At 35.8% G+C, this 25,845-nt stretch overlaps 1 protein-coding gene across 2 annotated transcripts in view; it reads right to left on the bottom strand.

The window, feature by feature from the left end:
• UGGT2 (UDP-glucose glycoprotein glucosyltransferase 2) overlaps positions 1-25,845 on the bottom strand; it is an 83,784-nt gene that overhangs the window by 3,972 nt on the left and 53,967 nt on the right. The window contains exons 26-37 of one of the 2 annotated variants that reach the window (XM_065057097.1): positions 23,045-23,124; positions 21,189-21,378; positions 20,178-20,336; positions 18,931-19,016; positions 13,809-13,893; positions 12,053-12,138; positions 9,020-9,118; positions 7,851-7,935; positions 7,246-7,428; positions 5,877-6,037; positions 5,456-5,570; positions 1,505-1,621 (exon numbers count right to left, since the gene is read on the bottom strand). In XM_065057097.1, the coding sequence (XP_064913169.1) occupies positions 1,505-1,621; positions 5,456-5,570; positions 5,877-6,037; positions 7,246-7,428; positions 7,851-7,935; positions 9,020-9,118; positions 12,053-12,138; positions 13,809-13,893; positions 18,931-19,016; positions 20,178-20,336; positions 21,189-21,378; positions 23,045-23,124 (1,446 nt within the window). Of the gene's footprint in view, positions 1-1,504; positions 1,622-5,455; positions 5,571-5,876; positions 6,038-7,245; positions 7,429-7,850; positions 7,952-9,019; positions 9,119-12,052; positions 12,139-13,808; positions 13,894-18,930; positions 19,017-20,177; positions 20,337-21,188; positions 21,379-23,044; positions 23,125-25,845 lie in introns of those variants that run through there. The other variant, XM_065057108.1, reaches the window with a different exon arrangement.

The raw sequence follows: 25,845 nt of genomic DNA on the forward strand, positions 1-25,845 counted from the left end.
TGACCTTATTAATGTTTACAGATATATAAAGGGTGAGTGTCACGAGGATGGAGCCAGGCTCCTCTTGGTGACAACCAGTGATAGGACAAGGGGCAATGGGTACAAACTGGAACACAAGAGGTTCCACTTGAACTTGAGAAGAAACTTCTTTACAGTGAGGGTGCCAGAGCACTGGAACAGGCTGCCCAGGGGGGTTGTGGAGTCTCCTTCTCTGGAGACATTCAAAACCCGCCTGGACACATTCCTGTGTAACCTCATCTGGGTGTTCCTGCTCCAGCAGGGGGACTGGACTAGATGATCTTTCGAGGTCCCTTCCAATCCCTGACATTCTGTGTGGTTCTGCAGTTCTGTGGAACTTACCTAAAATAATTTTGTCAGCATTTACAGTTTCACACACAAGGTCAGTTACCTTGATATTACTCACAAGAAAAAAATTCATACAGAATTAATTGTGAATAAACCCTGTTTATATAACTCAAAATATTTTATTGTAAACATTGTTTTTTTAATTTTTATTTCTCCTGATTTTATGGGTAGCATAGACATGCTTAGCACAGGACTACTAAAATTTAGATAAAGTTACATTGGGAGATACAAGATATACATCAGCATATCGAAATATAAACCACATCAGGTTCCATTAAGTTTGTGATGCTTCCTCCAGTGTTGTCTAGAAAATGTGTTGATTACTTCCACAAAATAACACAGGTGGAAATCATAACAAAAAGTGATACATGATAATGGGAGTCGAAAGAAGGTCTAATAACTTAATTTCAGTTTTTCTTGAACAGAGAGAACCCACCTTTGGTGCACAAAAAGGCCTATTTTAACAACCGTGAAGACACACAGAAAACAAAACTATTTGCATACTGAATATGTGCACCAGATTCCAACTGTTTTTCCTCTTGAATTATGTGTCTGAAGTATCACGGCGTGTGTGGGTTGTCAAAAAGGGAGAACGGAGGGGAAAAATGGGATGGGGGTGATAATAACAGAGAACATTTTCTCTCTGCAATGTCCAAAGGAAGACACTTTATTATTTCTAAATATGGGTTGTCTCCTCAGCATTAAACTTTCTCAGCTCTGCTTTATCTCCCCCCTTATAGTGGTGAAATGGACAGAAAAAAATCATGATAAAATTAAGTCCTCTATGCAGCAGTTTCTGGAGGAACCTCCTTTGCAGGAAGCACAACAGCAGTGAACAATGCCCAGACATTAACACCACTTTGTAAGAGTCCCACTAACCTGGCTGAATTTTGAAAAAAGATACGGAAAATACATGTACAGGTGTGAAAAACCCCAACCCTGTCCTGTTACAGACAGCAATATTTAATTTTGGGGTATGGTTTTCAGCTTTAACATCAGTAAATTGGGTATGGAGCAGGTCGGAGAGGTGTCAGGGGGAAGGGGAAAAGTTGCATCACATACGCGTCTCTCAAAAGCCACAGGAATTACAGCAAAGTTTATCATCTATAAAAGTAATTTAAACTCAGATTCAACTCACCAAGTCTATCGTTTTAGCCTTTTTTTTGGATTCATCGTCGCACCAGGTTTCACACCAGAGCCATTCCTGAGGGAGAGACTTAATAGCGACTTGATGAATCATATTATTGGGAAGATCCTGTACAAATTGTGTGAAAATCAGAAATTAGCATTGAATTCAATGTATCTGGTTATCCAGCAGCTCCTTAAAAGTAGAATATCTTTGCCTATTACTACTTCTACAAATAGCTCTTATGTTTCCTTCTTCTTAGGGTTCCTTCTAAGTGCTCACCCTGCTCTTTTTCAAGTAGATTCCCCACTGGGTCATGCTCATTTTGATGGCCAGTTCCACCTCTCATTTCTCAAGCAATTTTTTCTTGTTCTGTCCTTCCTTAGTATGACATAAACCAGGGGTGTCAAACTCATTTTCACCAAGGGCCACATCAGCCTGGCGGTTGCCTTCAAGGGGCCAAATGTAATTTTAGGACTGTGTAAATGTAGGAGAAAAATGAGTTTGACACCCCTGCTGCAAACAATACTATTGTCTGATACTTGTGGTTCAGATACTGCATGTCTCATAGTGTAAATACTCCTAAGCAGAATTAGACTGTGTGAAATTAGTAAAGGAAAACTTAACCCTTTTGATTCCTCAAATTTAGGGAAAAAAAACTCAAAAGCATATAATCCAAGATTTCACCACTACTTTAAATATAGACTTCTGAGAAAATGGATTCCAGAAACATGAACATGGAAAGCTATTAAATTGCTACTCTGGCTATCTTATTATATTTTTTTTAAACCTATATTATATAGTCAAGTACTCTAATCATTAAAACTCTGACCCAGTATCTTGCTGAAAGCAGGGAACAGCATTTACAAATGAGAAAAACCTCAGGGGGTCGTACGCTGCGTGTGCTCTGCCCACAGTTAAAAATACCAGGTGTAATTGGGAGATCTGTTTGTGAGCTCCTTCACATGTACAACCCCCACATTATATCTAAAAAATAAACGTCAGTACTCAAGTATTAATCACATCTTGTTTTGCCAACTCACATTGCTCCGTGTGACAGGATAAAAGAGCACATACAGTCGCATTAGCAAAGGCATACAAGCTAATTCAAATACAGACATTAGTACAGAAAAACTACAACAAATCTAAGTGTACTGAGAGTCAAGATATTAAACATTAATGTAAATGTTTTATTTATTTCAATTCTATGAATTTTTGGAAGATAATATAACTGGTTTAATCACCATTTCAACTTCAAGACAAAAGAGACGGGTTTTCTGTTGTGCCTCTCTGACTTTCTAAATGAAATCACAATTCCTGAGTTACTACAGTAACTCTTATTTTGTGAATTTACAAATTGTTATATGGAATAGAAAGTAGAAAGACAGCTGATGGGTCCAGGATTTAAAGTAAATAGAAGAATATATACATATATATATATACACACACACACACACATATATATATATGTGTGTATATATATATACGTGTGTATATATACATATACATATACGTGTATATATATACATATACATATATACGTGTATATATATACACATATATATACATATATACATATATATATATACATACATACATATATACATACATACATATATACATACATACATATATATACATACATATATATATATATTTTATTTTTTTAAATTCTAAACAAAAAGTTGCTTATCCTTTCAGAAGAAAGTGATTTATCCTCAAAACCACTACAATATACCTAGAAGATCAAAGAGGAAATATTTATGAATTAGAAAAATAAATGAAAAAGGTGGAGACCAGATTGTTTTTACTGTCAGTGTCAAAAGTCTTGTTTATTCAAAATATGTAAACTGCTGAAATTAAAATCTTCTAGGCAAACAACATTTAAAAGCTGTTCTTCTTTACAACTGTCTTCACCTTTAGTGAGATATCTACACAATTTTACAAGGGGACTCCTCTACAGTAGCATTGCTGCTAGAAAATAAAACTTAAATGAAAAAATATTTTAAAATTGCCTCTAAATAAAATAATTAGTTTTCCATTCCTTTCTGCCAATTTTTATTCTTTAAGATGGGTAATTTTTTTTAATGAATTCCTATTGTTTTGTCATCTACACATAGGTATTTCCAGGTTTTTCATAAAAAGTACAATTAAATATGCTGTATTGAAAGTCTAGTTTTTTACCATGTGTGTTTTTCTCCCTAGGAGTTCTTTACTTGCTCTCCTTGGCATTTAAAATTACTTTTTTCCACTCCACCTACTTCTATTTTGCTGTTTATACTACCATAACCTTCACTACCACCCATGAAGGCAGCAGTGCTGGCAGATTAGCAAACAGCTGAGATTGCCGCCTCTTTGAGAAGGGCAGTGGGCGCTCCAGTCAGATATTTAAAATAAAAAGGAAAAAATGTTGCCATAATGCATCCTTATCAGTAGATAAAAGCTCTCCAGGACTCTTGTCAAATATATTGCACTGCGGTTTGTATTTCTAGGAACGTTGCTGTATTTGGCGTAAGTGGCAGCAATGAAAACAGAAAGCGATTCGCATAAATACAGACAGAAAGCAGATTACTTTGCAAACATTACTTCGAAATATTTCCCCTTCCAAAGTAATTCCAGCTCCATTCTGCCAAGATTTATCAACCTTAATGTATCCTCTCAGCATTGATGCGCTAAGGGAAGGGCAGCTGACTTTTAAGTGGCTTTCAATTTGATGCAACAGATTTATGAAGAGATAAAGGCTATCACATATTAATGCTGTAAGCAAAAATGAAAGAATTAAAATGGAAAGATGCACATTATTAATATTTTGAGAACATTAGATAAAGTTACTGTTTGTGAAAAGCAGCATTTTGGTGGAAGCCTGGTAACCAGCTTCTGAATCTTAAAGGTCTTTCTGAAAGACACCTTGTACATTCAGGAAGACTGTGTTTGAAAAGTACAGCTATATTTTTTGCTCTTAACAGTTACCCCTTAAAGCTGCTCATCTAACTCCCTGTGTCCACTCCAGTTTCATTCGCAGTATCCAGTATAAGAACCGTGATTTTCAATTTTTAGTTTTATTTCTGGAAAAAAAATGCAAGCGGCAATAATGTGCCCATGTAAGCGAGAGAAACTCCCTTGCAGAGTAAGGAGGTGGAACGCAGGCACTGAGAGACCTGGGCTTTGATGCTGTGGGACCTCCTGACTGCTGTAGATGGGTAAAACCCTCTTGTGCTTCACTAATTCCGCAAGGAAAATTACAAAAGCAGGGACAATCTCTCTAACAAAGCCTTCTGAGGCGCACCCAAAGAGAGATGTATATAAAAAGTATTATTCACTCCAGCAGAAATCAGATGAGCTGTAGTATCAATCTTCTGCCGAGTTAAAGAACGCCTACTACAGAAGAAAATAATAAATTTAAGCACATTCTGTACACCTCCAATCTATTTACATGCTTGTGACTTCTACCCTGACTTACCCTTCCTGGCTTTAAAAACTAGTGGAGTTACATAAGTGAAAACTACAGTCACCCCAGGATGACCATGTCCAGCAAGCACTAGAGTGCATTAGCAGTGAGCTTTCAACAACAAAATTTACATTACTGGAAAAAAAAAAGAAGAGGAAAAAGCTCTCGCTAAATAAGAACATCATTACCGTTATCAGAGTATAGCATTATCATTAGAAAAGCACAAATGCACATGGACCAGCTACAAATAAACGACAGCAGTCCTCTATGCTGGTTTTTTCCTCATATTTTTTTTTTTGTAATAAACAAGTATTTAAAGTAATCATCATTTAGTGTTCAGTTTTCTGAACCATCCTCATGTGCACACCTGAAAATGTGCTAAAACAACAGTAAAGGGCAAATATTAATACTTTCAGAATTATATAACATATACCTTGAGATGCAAAATAATTCCATGCATATTGAGCAAAAACAAGAAAATAAACCCCAAATTGCGTAAAACCATATATATATACCTGATCTAGATTGGACAGACTGTTTGGATCTTGACTCAGAGCCTGGTACTGGCCTCGAAGCCTGTCTCCTGCTGCAATCTTTCGGAACTTCTTAAGATCCACAACGTATAAGGCGCTATAAAAATAAAAATTAAAATAAAATTAAGATTTGTGGAGTATTGTCTTCTTTTTGGTAACACTAATAAAAGTAGCAAGAAACCAAAGACTGTTCCCATTCTAAAGGAATCTTTTTTTAAAATTAAATGGCGGAAGCTACAATAAAAAAGTGAAATCGCCGTGTCATTAGAATTCACACCTTATTCATCTCTCACTGAGAATGACTATAGGGCAATTGCTTTTGAGTGCTTCAGTGATTAATACCAAGACCCAGATTTTAATCAAATTCACAAACTGCACAAAAATATGTAAGGTGTAATCTCACCTAATGTGGTATTTCCTTTTCCCAAGGTGCGATGCCCAGTATCCCGATTTCCAGAAGCGGTACCCGTCCATTTCTTTACGGCTGTCACAGAACGGTGTGTATCCATAGGGAGCTCCCTTCAGATCTAGATCCCTGAGTTCTTTCAGGTCACTTCTCACAATCTAAATAAAATACATATTTATTTTTATAATTTAATGGCGTTTTTAAAGTCTGCGTATGAGGGTAGTTACTGTGGTAAGCTTTCCAAAGTTTATTTTGTTTGAAAAAAACCATGAAACACTACAACAGTGGAGTATAGATAAAGTATTCCATTGGAACGATACTTACCAAATTATTGTTCAAGAAAATATAAATGCTTGTCCTGTGGCCATCTCTGTAACACATTTAATTACAAGCAAGGTATTTTTAATTCATGAACCAGTGTTTCTGGTTGCCCAATATTCCTTCATGCAGGAATGTAACTTTCAAAATCTACTGAGCATCACTCATCTAAAAAAATCCTTCCTATTTGCTACATAACTTGGGCATTCCAAAATTATTGCATCATTTGAAAAAAATCTTTGTGTCTTGCAGTGAAGTACTTTTAAAAACAGGTTATAAGAACATTTTACAAATGTCCTTTATTTACTGAGTTGATCATTCTTACACCAAACCCCACTATTCTAATTTATCAGTGGTAAAGAAAAGTTTTGGCTCTTTTGGAGTACAGAGAAATCTGTACAGTAGCGAGGACAGACAACCAATATTGCTGCTGTATGCAGATGAAATTGCAGGAAGTTGTGGTTTGCATTGATACATCTAATCTATTCACAAGCTTTGGAAAAGGACCAAAATATGCAATATTTGTTCTGAGATTTTTAATAACCATGAGACTCTTCAATGTCTTGTCTTTCTGAGACAGTGTGTTACCTTTCAGTAGATTATACAATACTAATTTCTGAGTGAAAGACTGCACACAAATTTAAGAAAAACAGAGACAGGATTAATCTTGAAAATTTTCAGCCATCTAGAAGTTGTTTAAATGGTCTAAACCAACCACCTCAGACTCCTTCCATAGTGGAGAAGTTCTCTCGCAATCAGTTCAGAGACCGAATTGCTCTAAGGTCACACATACCAGGTCCAGGCACCTTTCTCTCTCCACAGGCAATTTAGGGCAACTCAGTGTGGTGAGACTCTTTATTTCTACGTGACTGAAGACAAGTGAAAACACTGCATTTCATGTTCTGCAACATCACTGGTTCTGCTCATACAACTGCAACAGCCTTAGGAGACCAACATTTGAATAAAATGACCACAAAGAATGAAACTGGATCGATTTAAGCCAAAATGAATTCCTCACATATTTATACACCATTACTTTTTTTCTTACCTGGTCAGCATCGACAAATATTATTTTATCCACAGCCAAAGGGAAAAGAACATCCAAAAAAAGAATCTTGTAGCCCCAGATAATTCTTTGTTTTTCTGTCTGTTGATAAAGCCAGCGAGGCCACTTATACTGGACTAACTCATACTTGAAACCATATTTTTTAGCCATGTGAGGAATAACATCCTAGAAGAAGAACCAAAACACTTAGTTGCACATGTATGCGACACACAAGGATTCAAAAGGAAAAAGAGGGAATGTTGCAACACAGCTGCAGTTGTGTTTGCCTTCCCGACTACCTAATGTATGATTTTAAGATGTTTGTTTAGTTCTAGCAGCATCTGCAGCTACACAAACATAAAAAGCATTTCCTTCAAGCCGTTGGAGACTATCAAAAGAGAATAAATTATCACACAACACTGGGCCTTGGGTTCCAGAAAAGAAGAACCTTACATGAAGACTTAAAATTCTTGGGTTTAATCCATTCAGAGATCATTTCCAACTGTGAAAATTCAATTTCAATTATATAATCACTCTATTGTAATTAAAAAAAAAACCTACCTAAAAATTTTTAAGAAAAATTATTAAAAGTAAGACGTTTCTCCTACCTTAAATGTTGGGGAGAGATAGTTTTTCAGAAACCAAAATTTAACTGGTGTTTTTGTGTGACGCAGGACAGAAAGCATCATAATTCTGTGGAAATATAAGTCTATAATAAACAAACAAATACATACTGGTCACTAAATTTCAACTGCACCTAAAAGGTGCTCGAACTTTCTAAGTATAATTTCCCTTAACCCAGTTTAAGCAGAAATGTCTGTATATTTCTAATTAAAAGTTTTAAAGAGCATGTGTTCAAGACCACTTTGAGATGGACTTATTCAATCTCAATTGACTAAGCAGTATTAGAAGGAGTAATTTCAAAAGTGGATCTGTTAACAAGTTTTATTCTAAGAGAGGCGCCTGACAAAATGAGAATAATGATTAATACCTTATATTAAATTTGCTACTGAGATAACTTATTTTAGAAATATATTGGCTGAGTTTAATAGGTTGCTAAAAAGAGAAATGATAGGAAAGAGAAAGCATAGTTCAAGTTAAGATCCTTTTCAGAAAACCCTTGATAACTGTAAGAATCATTATTTTGGGTTCAACTTTTTTCACTCTTGTGACATTTGTTCGGTGCAACCAGACAGATGAAGAACCCCTTGCAACACTACAAGAGGTCAAGTCTGTCTTAAAAAACAAGAAAAAATAAACTTTAAAATAAGGTAAAGCAGCATGCAGGATGTTTTAAAAGCAATTGTTTTCTCCTTTTTAAAAAGTATTTCCCTTTATGAACGTTATTGTAGGTTAAAGGAAGTAAATGCAGATGTTCAAACTGCATCAAACTACTAGAAAATAAAAATCAATACATACAAAATACTATTTTCCGAATAAATGGGTGTGAAAGGATTGCAAAATTCCATTTTAGGATAGGAAACATCACTAAATCTGACACCTGAAGACAAGTACTCACACCATAAAAAGTAACAGAGATGGCTATGAACAGATTAGGCAATACTGTAAGGATTCTTTAAAAGCAATCATTGCTCCTAAATGGTATTTTTTAACATCTATACATTGAATCACTTTGTTCTAAAATATTAATATAATGCTCCCTGTAAACAACTTTCCTATGTTTCAACAATTTATTCTTTCCACCTTTTAAAAAAAGTTTCTTTAAGCTTAGTTTACAGTATCACTATGAAACTGTTTCCCTATTACCTTTCCTTACCTTAAAAAACGTTCATATAAATGGCCTGAAGCAACTGAAAAAATGTTAAGAATATCACTTTTGTTTTCATTGTCTTCTGTTGAAATTTCTTCTGAGAATCTAAGAAAAGAAATATTATATAACATAAACATTCAGCAGAAAGAAAATACTACATCACCCTTAAGCTCATAAAGAATCAACAGTAATAAGACACACAAAAGAAGTACTAATCCTACAGTAACTGAATACACTTAAATTCTACTCCCACTGCACATGCCCATGATACCAAAATCTTTTGGGAGCAATACCTCAGGATACATGATGGCAGAACTGCAGTCTCCAATATTTTCAATCAAACAGAACCCAGATTTGGCAAGAACTCCATGTTTTAGCAAAGCAAAAAATCAGAAATACACACAGCCACAATATCTTGGGAACTGGTTATTCTAAAAATCAGCAACAGTTACTTTTCAAGCTTCATCCACATGCATTCTACATCAGAAGAACCAATGAATATTCCTGAGGTGAGGGATGTCTGTGTAGCCCCATAGGTGGCTGAGTTCAATACATGCTCTAAAATACAGACTGAGCATAATATAAAGAGGGGCTCACCAGGCCAAAGAACATTTTTAGCCCAATAGCTTACCAAAAGCAAATCATAAAATAATTTTGGTTGTAAGAGATCTTTAAGATCATCGAATCCAGCCATTAACCTAACTCTGACACTAAGCCATGTCCCTAAGAACCTCATCTATGTGTCTGTTAAACACCTCCAGGGATGGTGACTTCACTCACCACTTCCCTGGGCAGCCTGTTCCAGTGCCTGACAACCCTTTCCGTGAAGAATTTTTTCGTAATATCTAACCTGAACCTCCCCTGGTGTATTTGAGGCCATTTCCTCTCATCCTATCACTTGTTACTTGGGAGAAGAGACCAACCCCTTCCATGCTACAACCTCCTTTCAGGTAGTTGCAGACAGCGATAAGGTCTCCCCTCAGCCTCCTTTTCTCCAGGCTGAACAGCCCCAGTTCCCTCAGCTGCTCCTCAGACTCGTGTTCCAGACCCCTCACCAGCTTTGTTGCCCTTCTCTGCACTCTGTCCAGCACCTCAATGTCTTTCTTGTAGTGAGGGGCCCAAAACTGAACACAGGATTTGAGGTGCGGCCTCACCAGTGCTGAGTACAGAGGGAATGACAAGGCTGAGGAGCAGCAGCCTTTTCCAGAAAACTCTCATAACATTCAGCCATCTGTGGTGATGGGATTTCTCGAGGATTTTTCATAATACTCACTGAGTTCTTAAATTCATCCAATAACTCTCCCTATAAGCTACCCTGTATCTTTGAGGTATGTTGTCCAGAGGTCTTCTGCTTCTGCTACACAGCATTCTTTGCTTGCTTTGAATACCAGAATCTTCCAGGATTGTTTTTTAACATGTGTGCCTACCAGTACACACAGCTGGGCCATGGTGGCCACAGTCCCCCTCAGAGCACTGCTGCCTTGCCCAAACTGGTTACAGCACGGCTTGATACTGTCAGAGACCCACCTCAATAATCTTTTTTTGAGGTGAGTCATTCCTCTGACACTTGAGATCATGTGAGTCACTCCTATTAATTTTTCTTCCGGTTAGATCCCATTTAAAAGTACACTTTAAAAAGTATAAAAATAGGTATCCCTCATAATCTTGAAGAACAAATGAGACAAGTCTCAGACCTCCAATGTATTTAAAAGAATTTGCATCACTCCACTAACACAAAGCTGCAGAAGGCTGCAATGTAAGTGGTGTGAATGATCTTCTGAGAAACCCACATTCTTTTCACTCAGCAAACGGTGAGAGGATCCTAGCTGATCAGATCTATAGCAAACACAAATGAAAGGGACATCCGTGGAGCGGCACTGACTGCATGGTGTGGTATCTCCAAAGAAGGCAACCCCCCAACTAGCACTAGTGTCCCCTGCCTCCCCGCAGCCTTGATGATCCAGAACAATTATCATCACCTTGAAAGAGCAGATGAATTTATTGTGTTACCAGCATTTCAGATTAAAGACCATAGCTCCGTCTCCTTTGACATAACGAAATCAAATAATTCTGAATTTACTAAGTACATTTGCCAGCAACCAAATTTTCAAGCCTAAGAACATTTTCTTTTTGAGATGATTCTTGTGAAAAAGGTCTCTAAAGTGTTCCAAGCAAAGAACGCTCAGAGAGCACCAAGGCCACTGTTTCTAAAGTACCTTGGTCACAGGTCATCTGATTGAAATGCTCTTGAAAGGAAAATTAACGTGTCTTGGAAACCTACACAATATCCCATATTCTGATCCATATATACTAATCTATTAAATAAACCCTAACATTATTTTTGTAGGCAAAGATGAAACATCCTTTTTTGCCCTTATTCTCAAAAATTATATCAGAATTTAATAGGAATTTGTATGTTGTTATTAAAAAATACATTCAAATGTAAAAAACAAAACAATTTGAAACACACACCACCCACAGACAACATAATTATGAGCAACACTATGAGCAACTGAAACCAAAATTTTACAATCACATATGGCAAATTAGAAATGCTGCAAAGTTGTTAGCCCCAAATGTAAAGCTTGAGACATTTATTACAATTATTTATAGAACTCAAGACTTCCAAATAAAAGGTATTTTATTGACGAGTACAAAATCACTTCTTGACCTTTCATAAATTACATCTAGCAGCAGACAAGCAGCATCATAGCCTGCTTTTTGATGTTCAGTTTGATACCTCTGAGTACCACATTACTGGCTGAGATTTCCACATTGAGACTGACAACATAAAAATAATGCAAACTGAGAAAATGAATGGGAACTAGACATGCAAAGGAGGGATTAAAAATGAAATAAATAATGAGATGTACAAGATATTATAGCTTATCCCCCCCCCCCGCTTTTTATTTATATTATAAACACCTTGGGGAGCCTTTTTACATATTTGTATTACTACCAAGTAAGAAACACTAACTTGAAATGATTAATAATAAACATGTCCTGGCACAGTTAAAGTATATGCAAATCATGCATTACCTTGTAACTGATTCCCGATTTCCTTTTTTTCCCGTTGTTCCATCAGTAAGAAGATCTTCATTCACTTTATCAGGCTTTTTCTGTACCTAGTCATTAAAATAAATGCCTTTGTGTAATTTGGGAATTTAGTTGATAATAATTACTACAGTTGCAATATCTAACTATGGCATACTTACTGGCCAAAGCTGGACCAACATCCTACCCATTTCTATTTCAGTAAAATACTGAACTGCATTAAACTAAACAATAAAGATGTCATTTCATACTTTTAAACTATGTACAGAACTTACTGTAATAAGAAGTAACCAATTATGAAAAACTAAATGGTGAACAATATATCAAACAGCATGTTCAAGCCCTGTGTGCTTTTAAATGCAAACAGTAACTATAAGTGTGCGGAACTGTATCCCATTTTCTTCCCTCCCGAGGTCTTGACCCAGCTGTTGGCTGTCACACCATGCAGGGAACTCACCTGAATGGAACCTTGGATTCTCAAAAACTCTTCAAAACGAAAAGGTGACACATATGCTGCCAAAATATAAGCTCTCCTGTCCAACTCAAGCAATTTCTACTGTCTTAACCAGATGCTTAATAAAACGTGCAAATTAATTTTGTTTGCTGACCTTAATTTGCTTGATTAAAAGAAACTTCATTGTTTCTGAAACCCAAATAGCTTCTAAAAGCTTAAATGTTTCAACATATTTAACCATATTAATTTCACATGTTTATACTAAGCTAATGCTTACAGATTTCTGTTCACACTAGATCTTTTTAGCTAATACTACTGAAGCCACATCCTATGTATCACTGAAGTGATTCTACAGTTCCACTGAATGATAAGAGTTTATTCTAGTCATAAGCTTAATATGCACCACATAGCTACAGGCTTAATATGTTGCACATGGAATAATTTTCCTGTTTTGACCCAAGTGGCAGTCTGTGGTTTAAAGGCAGGGTCATCACGCTCCAGAAAATTACACTTTTCTCCAGGTTCTGGAAACTTCTGGTTACAGGACTGGGGAAAAGACTCATATATGGGGTTTTAAAAATTCCTTTTGTGCTTATGCTGATATAGTTCTCTCTCCTTCTCCATGTCTAAAATTAGGATACAATGTGCCACAGACACCGACACAAGATGTTACTTACCAGGAAAACATAATACTATGAGGCCTTTTCTGCTTTACACAACTCGTGTTTCATCATCTCTTTTTGATAAATCTTTAAGAATGAAAGTAACAATTTCATTCATGCAAACTTGATAGCTTAGGGTAGAATTCAACACACCTAATTTTAAGTTCCTCTCTGGTATCTGGATGTCACGTAAACTCCCTCCCCAGTCACAGGAGAGAACTGGGTGTCTCAAGAGCCTGTCAGCCCTCGGTTTAAATACACACACGAGCTGGGATGAGTGGTCCTTTGGACTGTCTCTGTCATTCTGCTAAGCAGAGAGGGTGTTGAAGGTTCCTGAACTACACTCGTAGACACCTTATGCTAGATGAAAGAAATCCTATCCATGTTACGCACACAGGTGTATAATTTTAACAGCTATTTAACAATCTCTAATGAAATTAGTATGATCTGATTGGATCAAATCAACTGCATTAATTTGCACACCCTTCTCTATTTAATTATACAAAATCTAAATTATATATTTCAGTATACATCTTCCAATTAAATATAGCCTAAGGCATGTAAGCATTAGTCATATTTCATATAAGGAAATACTGCAGACAGAAAAAAAGGTCTCTTTACATACTTGGACTTTGATAATTTTGCTTCTGAAGTTGTTTAATACCACGATAACATCTGTCAGGTCAGCTACAGAATCTGTTCCTTCATGGCTGTGAGGAGAGAAAAACATACACATGTACAGGCTCTTTAGAACATGCATTATTATTTGTGTTTAATTAGAGTATAAGGTTTAAGATTGCTGATATTTATAGAAACAAAATTTCTTCACTTGAACATAATTATATCTTAACTTCAGAACTTCTGGAGTTTTATTCATTACTAGACACTGTCGACAGTGGTAGCCTTCACTTTTTAATTTAAATTTTCACAGGAAATTTTATCAACCAATGAAAAAATGCAACAACCTAAAGCTGAATACATTATCATGTATTATACAGGTGTATATAACATTAAAATATGAAACTACATTTTATTTTTCAAATATGGAAAACATTGTAGAAATTGCTGTGTGACACCATTAAACGTATCTTTAAAATAAATCTGCCTTTAAAAGTCTAGGGAAAGTTTCATCATAGTGCTGAGATAGCAAAGACTGACTTTCAACTGGTTGGCTTTGGTACCTATAGCCCTAAAGACCCGGCTGTTCAAGGCACCACACAAACACATACCCTATTGAACATTAGATTAAAGCCATCCAGGCATCTCAAAACTGTCTTGCAGTCCGCTAAGTAACAAGTATGAAAAACGTTGCTGTCTCTCTGTGATACAGTGTAATGACATCATTCTCAAATTTTATAGCTTTTATACCTCAATAGCACATATATTTTTCCTTCAGTCTTTTCTGTCTTTTACCAGCATTATGTGGTTTCCTCTTGCTAAGGCTTCACATACAAAAAATTGGTTTAAGAAACTATTCTGTTACTCTTTAGGCTTGATTTTTTTTATTTTGCCTAGAAAACAGGAATATTTAAACCATGTTTCAATCTGTTTCATACTAATTAGCTAAAAAGGACAGCATTTTATTTATCTGAATTTTCTACTTAATACACTTCTGTAAAAAGCACCTATGATACTAAGTTTCATAGAGATGGCTGATTCTCGCACAAAACAATGTTCAGGATTATCTTTTCTCTGATTTAGTTTCCTTTTCACACTAGCAAAATATTGCATATAAGAACACTTGGCCAAAAACTGACTTTTTATCACCGGGATGTACAGTACTCAACATAAAAGGGCACAAATTTCCATTTTAAGTTAAGTCTGTCATTACAAAGCTCTGGAATAGTAAACCTAGAGCCAACACAAACCGCTGATGGCACAAATGGCAGCAGCTGGCACAGTGTTCCTATTTTTGCCCTCAGGTTTTTGGGCTTTTTGTTTATACAATCAAAATGTTCTGTTATTCATTCGGTTACCTCAAAACCTCTATGTTACGAATTCTGTACCTTGCTCTGCTGCTAAAGATGATCTACCAAAGTCTTTACAATGTTCTCAAAAGCATTTGGTTTGGCTGTAAATTTAATAATGTTGCTTTGTCTCCCTAAATGTCTTCCATGGATCCCGCACTGTTGGCTCCATCTTTACCAAGTGCCAATTGTTTTTCCACTGCACAGCACTCGGTGCGATGAATTTCTGCCCCAGTACGAACCATGTACTGGAAATAGTGATAGTCACCATTAGTTACCTTGGACACTTAATGCTGGTCTCAAGATCCAATTTATCTGTTTCTCCATCCACATATTTGTGTAGTTCCTACTATTACATTATGGCAACTTATTTTCCTGACAGAGGAATTCATTTCAATTCCTGGTCACCCAACAATATGCTAAATGGCTACTTACAGATTAGGATATTCACTTGTTTTTAGGTAGGTATCTCTCTGAAAGAAAACTGAGTACATCGTTCCGTTCTCTAATTTTAAATCAGTTTGCCGAATCTCATACAGGACCTCTCGTGCTTTCTCTGTCTCTGTGCATATGATATTCAGCATGTTGTAATCTTATTGACGTAACAGACGCACATTTCAAATGAGTGATCGTGTGAATAAGGTTTTGAATGCGACCTGGGGTTTGGAAGAACTGGGATCATGATTTATAAACTCCCTCAAAAAACAAAATAAGGATTTTGTGTTTTGTCCAAGAAGTACTGAATGCTGTCAGTGTAACGGTTTGTAAAGTCACTGAAAGCAAGCACAACTTCCTTTTTAAATCCAAGCAAAATGTCTTACATGCTGTCGTTGTTATTATATTGTTATATACTTGTACAAAACTGAACATGTCCAGCAAACTATTTATGTCACAGCTTTAAAACGTTTCAAAACACCTACATACTTTTAGTATAAATACAAAGAAATCTCAATATAGTGTAAAAGATAATTTTCCATATGGGGAACAAAAGCATTCAAGTTCAACAAATTGAGAGCCTTCAAAATCTGAAAACAAAGAAACAAACAATTCTTGGCCTGTATTATAAAAGGTACAACTTCCAGTTAAGCAGTTTGCATACCACCAAAATATAATGAATTATATCTACCTGTCTTTTTAAAAAATGAAATATGCAGCAGAAATTTATATATGTATCTTTAGATATAAACTATTTTCTGCAGCCTTATCTTGCAATATCTGTGTGTTTTCCTATCAACATAACAGAATCAAAGTTCCAATAATAAGCAGTGCACAGACTGTTGCTGGGTACACCAATTTTCATCTTCCTGATATTCATAGTATTTATTGACAACAAATTGATTTACAAGTGTGACTGCTTCAAAATAATGATCCTTGTCAGAAACAACATTTTGGGAAAAAAAGCAGCTTCTTTCAAAAGCTGTGTATTTACATAGAGTAGAAATAAATTACTTGCATGTGTGTATTCGATACTACTATAAGCAAATAAGCATTGAACTGCAGAACATGCTGTAACTTCAAAATCTTGTATCTCTCCTGAAACTCCTATTATAATGTCCAGGCCTGCGACTCAAAGGCAACAGGTCATCTCACAGTTCAACAGAAAGGGATGTGACCAGTGAACAAAGATGGACAATCTACTGCGATACCTCTTGGCAAAATTCCATCCTGTCAAATACTTGCTTGAGTTCCGATAGCAATTTGATGTAACTAATACTGGTATCAGTAAAAGTAATTTCAAAGACCCTAGTACAGCCTCCCAAACGTATTTTAGCCATTGTATTCTAAGCCTACAGCTTGTAATATTTCAATAAAATAAGCAGTATTGTTTAGATTCCTCATCAAGTATTAACTTTACATAACTAAGCTGAGCTCAACTAAGTTCATTTGTATTACCCCTTAGGGAAAATCAGTAATCTTAAAAAACAGCAGATGATTTAAGTTTCCTTTGATCCAGCCTAAGATGTAGAGCAGTTTTGTTTCATTTTTAATTCAACTACACTGAATTTTTTTTTAACCATGATATCTTTCATAAATCACTTTATATATCTTTATATATCTTAAGAATTGAACGTTAGACAAAAGATATATATATACACAGTTGGTGGAGATCAAGGGAACTTCTTAGACTAAAGACTACGTTTTTCTGCCTATTCAACAGGTTGCAAGTGGTTTCTGGCTAAAAGAAATTGAGAATTGCAAACAAATAGAATGAAGAACCTAATATCTCGTTAACATTTCTTCGTGTGACACCAGAACTGATGCATTAACTAAATATTCACGACAGCAAAGATGTTAATAAATCTTTTCATTTTTCAATAGAAAGTGATGACTAAACGTCATACGAACTACATGCTCCTGAACTCCAAGCAATAATATATATTTTAGAAGAAACAGACCTGGCTCAGCTCAAAGAACTAGAGGAGGGCAGGAAGAAAGAACTGAGGCTGAAATAAAACTACACTTTCCTCTTGATGGGACTGGATCCAAAGCTTCAAGAGGAAGCCCTCACATGCTACAGATCTATGCTGTTACACAAAACATGAGAAAAAGGTGATTCTTCTATGGAATAGTCAGAACGATGGCTAGCATATGTTCTTCATATGAAAATCAACCATGGAAATTACAGATCTGCAAAGCCATACACGTGGCAACTAAATGTTACTGGAGTATAACGTGACTTTTTCCCATGTACAGGGTTTCTCCCAACAGAGGGAAATGTCGTGCTGTGGGAGATTTGAGGGATTTTCTTGAAGATAATGTGTGGATGGGTTTCTATTAGATGGAGATTTGTTATTAAATTAGCCAGGCCCAAAAGAATTTCAAGGCCACCTTGGAAAGCTGAAAACACGACGTAAATCAACAGACCTAATAGCAGTGAGACTCAGGTGCGTGGACAGCTCGTGAACATAGACAACGTCCAATCAGCTAATGCATGCTTGGAGCATGGACGTGTGATCAGGAAATAACTGCATATATAAGGAGGCTTGTTTCTGTAATAAATGGCTTCGCTTGAATTCACATTGGATTGTGTGGAGTCCATGATTTTTCACCCTCGCATGGTGCAGTCAATATGCAGCCAGGGTGCAGAACTGAAGGTGCTTCGATAGCCTAAGCTGAACGTATAACCACAGCAATTCTTAGATGAGTTAGATGACTAAGAAACACTCAGAATTAATTGAAAAAAAAAAAGTCTAAAACTGAAATTAATATAATGCTCCTGTTATAAAAAGATGCCACCCATCAATACCACCACATTTGAGGCACCATGAGGGCTAAAATGATTGAGAGGGGAACTCAGGGCATTTCCTCCCGCTGTTGGAGAGCCAGCAATACTCCAGTGGACATCCTCTTGGATTGATGTGTTAAGTATGTTGGGAATGCCAAAATATTAATCAACAAAACTATGAGCGGCATTTCTACAGAATTTGGTGCAAGCAGTTGCATGATAATACAAACCACGTGTGGAACTGACAGGATAAGTGTCTGGTAGCTGTATAGATGTTTAGTCAAAGACTTGTATAGCACCACGTCTAGCTAAGCAGCTTATTATGCGTTAACATACCCAAATGCCTTCAAGAACACATGAAGCAATTGAAGAACAACTTAAACTATCAGGAAATAAGGTATCTTTTATGAATTTTAAATCATCATTTGCTTCTTGTTCTATTTTTTCATGCTATTTTTGCTCATTTTCCCTAATTGATGTCGGATCTATTCAAAATACATTGCAGTTTCAGATTCATTTATAAGTATGTTCCCGAAAGACGGATTCATACTTACGAAAAAACCTGATAAATCTCTTCGGATCTTCCTTTACGCAATCTCAGTGTCCAAGCACCTGGATTTGCTTTCAGCTGAAAATAGCCCTGTGGAAAGAAAGAAAAAAAGGAAAGGACAGGCACTTGTTTCATCAGCATTCCAGAATCAACCATGTACCCATACAATAATCAATTATCCAGCATTTGGTATTGCGGCCAAGATTAGTAACCATCACCTCAGACTAGCTCTGAAAGAAATCTGGCAGTGATGCAACCAACATCACCTCTCCTGTATGCCCATGTTAATGTCTTTTAGTGCTCTATTTGCCTCTAGCTGCATTTGACTTATATTCAAAATCTCCGCCTAGTACGTAAGCAGTGAAGAAATAAATTACTAAACTGAAAAGCCTCTTTGAAACTTGAATTTTTTGTCTGGAATGACTTTCCAAGTCAACACAGCTCCGTCTCTATTTATAATAGGAATGCTACATGAAAGCCAGACAAAGCAAGCTTTGGAATGTGAAGAATCATTGAAAGTTTCATGTTGAATATCTTCTGTTGAGACTATATTCAGTACTTGTGTAAAAATCAAAGATTGACAGTTTATTAAGCTTTTTATTCCTTGTGATACAGTATTTACAGAGAACAGAGAATAGCAGATAGGTAACAGATCTCATTTCCCAAAATCCTTCCCTATCAAATTACCTTAACCAATAGAAAACAAATCTTTCACTTCAGAAATCACAAAGATCTTCTGCTCTACAGACTGCTAAAATGGAAAATAATTACTTTGGATAACCAGAAGAATTCTTGGGTGTGCACTTGACTCACAGACGCTTTAAGCACTCAACTGAAGCATCTAAAATAGGAGCCTTCTTGTGCCTGGATCATTGTGTAACAAAACTGGTTACTTTAAACAGAATGTGATTTATACCTCACATCATACCTCACAGTGGAATCTCCATCTGAATATAACTATCTCCAACCATCTACTTAAGGCAATTAGACTCCCCATTTAGGCACTTCAGACAAGAGTTTAAAATTAGGCTATCTCCAAACCTATATTGGATCAGAAAAGGAGCGGGAGAAAGCTCAGCAAATTAAAGATGCATGTCTCTTGGAGATGGTCTCAACTCCAGGATGCTCCTGCCACTTTTAGCATTACTAAGCTTGCAACACAAAGAAGTTGACTTGAAGAACAAGAAGCTCATGAGGAATTCTCATCAACAAGGTGCAATTGTAATTACTGTTTCTGTACTTAATACTTACCAGGTTGGCCATCACAATAGTATCAACCATGACAGGATTATTCTTTGTGCCCAGAGTGAACTGTAACCCTCGAGGAGGTTGTCCAGTTGTCACATCAAAGCAATGTCCTTCAAGCAATATATATTCTAGTTCATATTCTGCTAGAACTGTCCCTTGTATCTGTGGAACGAACATTTAATCAATAAATTATGTCATTTAACTACGTGGGAAAAACAACACAGTACAATGCAAACATGTGGGATTTTCCTCACCTAAACCTGACTGTCAAAAAAAAACAAGGAGAAAGGCCCTTCCCAAAGGAACTTCACTCAGTTTTAAAATAGGTATCCAAGGCAAAGAGGGTAAATCACTCTCTGGATGGACCTTCTCTCCATTGACAGTTGGGGAAGCTGAGACATCTCACCATTGGTAAGGTAAATCCTAACCTGTACTTCCATAATACGCCTTCCAAATACACAATTTTGTTGGATTTTGCATAGATTTAGTAGCAGAAATGAATCTAGTAATTTTGCAGCTCAAGGATTAAAAATATAATTTAAAATTTTGTGAACTAAAAAAGGGCCAAATATATTTTAATCTATATTAATAAATAGCAATTTTTCAGGTTTATTTGAAGATCCACCTATTATTACTAAAAAAATTTACAAAAAAAGAGAAATAGAAGCTAGCACACATAATTCCTTAATTGCTTTATTTTTTCTAAAAAAATAATATTTCCCTAAACATTATAAAGGTCAACACAAGAGAAAAAATGCTTTTACTTGTATTCTGCATTGTGATTTTTTTCTGTTTCATTACTTTCTTTTAAGACTTTCTTTTTTTTTTTTTAAGTAAGAGAAAATGTGACAAAAATGTGATGCAAATAAAAATAGTAAATTACTGACTAAATAACAAATTACCACAGAAAGTGTTTCTGGAAAACAAAAGACAAAAATCCCGCAAGGTTTCTATTTTCCTCTTGAAGCAGAAGGTCCAACAGAAGTTGGATAAAGTTTACAAACCATTACTTACATCCTGTAAATGAATGTTATCGAGATCACAGGAACTGTTTACTGCTTCAACCAGCCAGCTTTCAGGAGTTATCATATTTAGAGTTAAAAGGGGTGATTCTGGCAATTCGAGGAATTTTGCCATAGGTTCAGAAGGAAGGTGCTTGTTGATCCCATAAGTTAATTCTGGTTCCAGAACAAAACGATAGAAGCTGTTGAAAAAGAAGTGTTCAAAAAAATACATTTACTTAAGCATAAAGCTCCAAACAGTCGTTCTTCCAAAATACATTAAAATATAGTGAATGTTTACCAAATTAATGATGTTTGGAGGCACAGTAGTAGCCTATTCTTGTGGAATACCATCAGACAATACCTACAGAGTCTCAGATGGGCTGGTAGATGAACAAAGATCTATTCACTTTTGATAACTTTTTTTCTGTAAAAATGCCCAATTCCTATTAACATTATTGATGGCTGGGAAGTTGAATAACCCAAGAGACGCATTTAAACATCTTGACTGTAAACTGCCTTGAATCCTCAGAATCTGTATCACTAAACTAAGCAGTAGGACTAATCCCTGCTGGAATAAAAGAGTCTTTGGGAAGCAGCAGCAAAGACAGAGCAGAGGAAAGGAGAGGTCTCTATTCCTCTCCAAGTCTTATCCGACTTATTCTGCAGGTAAAAGTTTCTTGCAACAACAAAATAATCATTTTTTTTTTCCTTCCTCTATTGTTATTCAAGAAAATAAGAATCAGAACAGAGAAAGAAGAGGAATGAAGATGGAGAGTGAAGGCAGCAAGCCATGAGTGCTTGATATGGAAACAACAACAACAAAGGACAATTAATTACTGTGACAAATAAAAAGGTAAGAAAAATCTGTACCCATCAGGAAGAATACAATTTTTCTACAAAGTATCTGGGCTAGTATTTGGATGCACTTTATATGAAGCCATTGCTGCAAGAAAAATACAACCTGCCTGAAGGGCAGATGCCAGAATATTTACTCCTCTCACCTCTCTCAAGCACAAGGAAAGAAGGTGGCATTAACACCTGCAAAATGCCTAGCTTTAAAAGCAGTCACGTCAACAGTCACACAAAATACTCAAAAGACTGATGATTAAGACAATCTATCGCTGTGTAAGAGGTGTGAGTTCAACTCCCATCAAACCAAGTAGAAACTAAAGACTTCTGTTTCGTTGGCAAGTGATTAATTCTCTAGTCTACTGGCTCAAGGGCAGGGACAACTGCCAGCCTCCCTCATTAGATGTGAGGCAAAACATCTGCCAAAGGGATGGCTGTGCTTCAACATCCCTCTTAGAGAAAGGAATCCTCTCTGGGGAGTTCATTTCAGAGTAAACTGAACTACTGAGCCCATGTCTTTACAGTCAGTTAAAAGAAACTTCAGCTTAAGGGAGGAACTTTCAGGGTTTAATACCCTTAAAGAATTATAGCGAGATCTGAAATGCAGACTGCACATTTACTCAGATGAATTTCAGCTTTAAGCATGCTGAATCTGCCAAATTCATTACCCAGTAAGCAGACGGTAAGAAGTGAGCAAGTTAAGGAGACGACCTCCCTCTGCAGGTTCTCCCAGGCATGAAAGACTCTCCCTTGATTTCTCTAAGGATTGCTTATGAAAGGTGCATTGGATGGACTGGATCAGTTCCTGGTGATCTATGTTTGACACCTTAGAATTAGAATTTTTATCTAGACAAGTGCAAGCTGCTTCAGTAACATTCAAAGAAAATAACTAACAACACAGAACAATCCAGAAATGCAAACCATTGTTGATTTTTTAAGGGAATACCCACCGTTCAAGCTGCTTTTACCAGACTGAACAAGATCATATACTTGTAAGAAAAGCTATAACCTACTCACCTCTTCAGTGGCACTTCTGACAGCTTGGATCTGCAGTTCAAAAACAACCTGAGTTTCACATTTATAATGTCTTTCAGTACCTACAGAAAAAAAAATCTGTGTAAAAAAATGATTCTTGGTACTCAAACTTTGAAAATAAGCTAAGGTTATCCTTGCAACATCCTGTCATTTCTCAAGCTTCAGTAGAAATCCCAAATGTTTTAAATTTCTAAATATATCTGTATATTAAGGGATGTCCAAAAAAGATTTTACCTTTTCTAAAACTGCATGATTAATGCACATTAATATTTTTCTGTAGTGATGCAGTTTTTTAAAGAGCAGCTACCCTCATTTTCCAATGCTTGAGTTAATTAGATTAGCACCTCGCTCATGTATTTTGTAGATTTTAAAGCACTGCAAAGTTTATAAGTACAGCATGTGCCTTTTAGTCAATAACCGATCTTAAAAAAACCCCAAACTTTCATTCTTATTAAAACTGTTGCACACAATAAATTGTTGAATATAGTAAAGTTCAGATAATTATTTGAATACTTAATTACTAAAATGTCAGCAATAGATTAATCATGTGTTGAACTATTCATTCAACTTCAAAACATTCCAGTAAGTTAAAATATTTCTACTTTTTTTTCTCAGTTTCTTCATCAGTTCATTTCTCAAACACTGATTTTCTGGATGCTGCTATATAGGAATTATAATATCAGGATAGTATATTTTCCTATTTTCGTGAGCACTGTATTTTATTTAAAGTTTTAAAAAGTTATTGATTTATTTAAACTGCTCTTAAAACTTCACCAAGTTATCTTTGTCTTTGTGGCTTCTGATCCAAAGTGCTTATTTGAAAGCATAAAACAGCTGTCTACCTTTATGGATATTATCAGAAGAGTAAGAAAGATACTAAAGCTAAGTTAAAGTACTTATACCACTAAGGTAAAACCCTAAAATTATTATAATGTTAAGTAAATTGGGGACAAAGCAAGACAATGGTAATCCTTACATCTCTCTTTTATTATAAACAGTATTTTTCTTTCCTCAGTTCAACCCATGGCTACACATATTCTTTACTATAGTGCTAAAACTTCCTCTAGCCCTAGGAACCTGTTCTGCTCCTAGATTCTCATTCTCCTCTCTGTGTCACCTGAATACCATCACTGAAAAACAAACAAACAAACAAACAAACTACTGAGCAAAAAAAAAATAAAGACTAGGGAATGGCATAAGGGTGAAAACAAGTGAAGATGCATGAAACAAGAACTGAAACAGCATAAGAAGGGAAAATAATACCTGACATGGGCTAAAGACCACCAAAATCAAAACAGAAGTCAAAGTGACTCAAATATCCATCTACCTATCTAATCTATAATTCTGAATAAAAAGCCTTTGTACCCAGTGCTAGCTGGTCTCAGCTACTAAAACATGCCCAGAATTCTCAACATTAAAGAAAAAAAATTCTCAAGTAAAGGTGTTACATTCAAAATGATGTAAACAGGTATTAGACCTTCTCTTCAAAGAAGGCAAAAACCTCATCCCATTAGTAAGAAGGATATGTCAGCAATCTGCATTGATAGGTTGTTGTGTGCAGAATGAAATTATTTTGAGAAAAGCCTGAGGATCATCCCAATTGAACAGCTGACCATGAAATTCTGTATAGTATTGTAGCCGAAATAATGCCATTCTTAGTTAACTTTTCGCAGCAACTTAAAGAGGAAATGACAAATAAGACATGAATGCTTCATCTCTGTGTTTTCTAACAATGCAACTTCTGGAATACTGAATTCAGTTATTCTACTTAGTGCTTATGTGGACACCAAATGCCAGGGCATTCAATTCAACACGTGAAAATGGTTACAAGATTGGAAAGCCTCTTTTATAGCAGGGTATATGAAGAGTTCGATCTGCTTGCTTTAATTAAGAAAAATTCAAAGAAGAGCAGGGAAATTTAATCCAGGGAGTGTTTCATACTGTAAAAAATGGCCAAATTGTTTCAGTTCACTAGGCCTGAAGATTATTTAAGAGAAAAGTTTTACTTTGCACTCCCCAGTCACTTTGCAGAGCCTTTAGTGTAAGTTACCATAACTCACTTGAAAAGCAATAATTTACTAAACCACGATTATTCAACCACTCACTTGGAATTCTGTGTGAATGGCATCACAACATGAAGCAGCTACACTGAAAACAAACTCTTACAATAGACTCTTCAACAAAACTGGCAAAATGAGGAAAAGATGAATGCTTACAGCACGGACCTCAATCAAATTCTGCAATTCCAAGTCTGAGTTTAACTCAGCCACTGGAAAAGCTCAGTTGGAACTGTGATCTGTACTTGATGGTATTTAAATTAGAATTAGATTAAAAAATTACTTCTACTTCAAATGCTAATCAGACTAGATTATCAAAAGAGGCTTTTCCAGATATTTCTCATCACTTTAGGGAAAAAAGGCAACAAAAAATTGACAGAAAAAAAGAAAAGGTTTGATTTTTTGCTCCACATTTTTTAATTCTTTGATTGTTACTGGAACAAGGGAAAAAAAAAAGTAGATGATCCTGAGTTACATACTGCTGGAGTAAAGCAGTTAGGCTAGGGGACATGTCGTTTGTTCAGCAGCACCATATATGTATATATATATATATATATGTATATATATATTTTGGTTTTGGTGAACCATGAAGAAAAAACAAACCAAAGCAAACTAAATAACTCTTCAATTTTGTCCTCATTTTTAGAAGAAGGAATTTCTACTTCTTTTTCATGTCATCTTGGGGACCACCTTTATAACTTTAGGACTAGTTAGGTGTTCCATGTA

This window comes from Columba livia, chromosome 1 (assembly GCF_036013475.1).
Source record: "Columba livia isolate bColLiv1 breed racing homer chromosome 1, bColLiv1.pat.W.v2, whole genome shotgun sequence".
NCBI lineage: Eukaryota > Metazoa > Chordata > Aves > Columbiformes > Columbidae > Columba > Columba livia.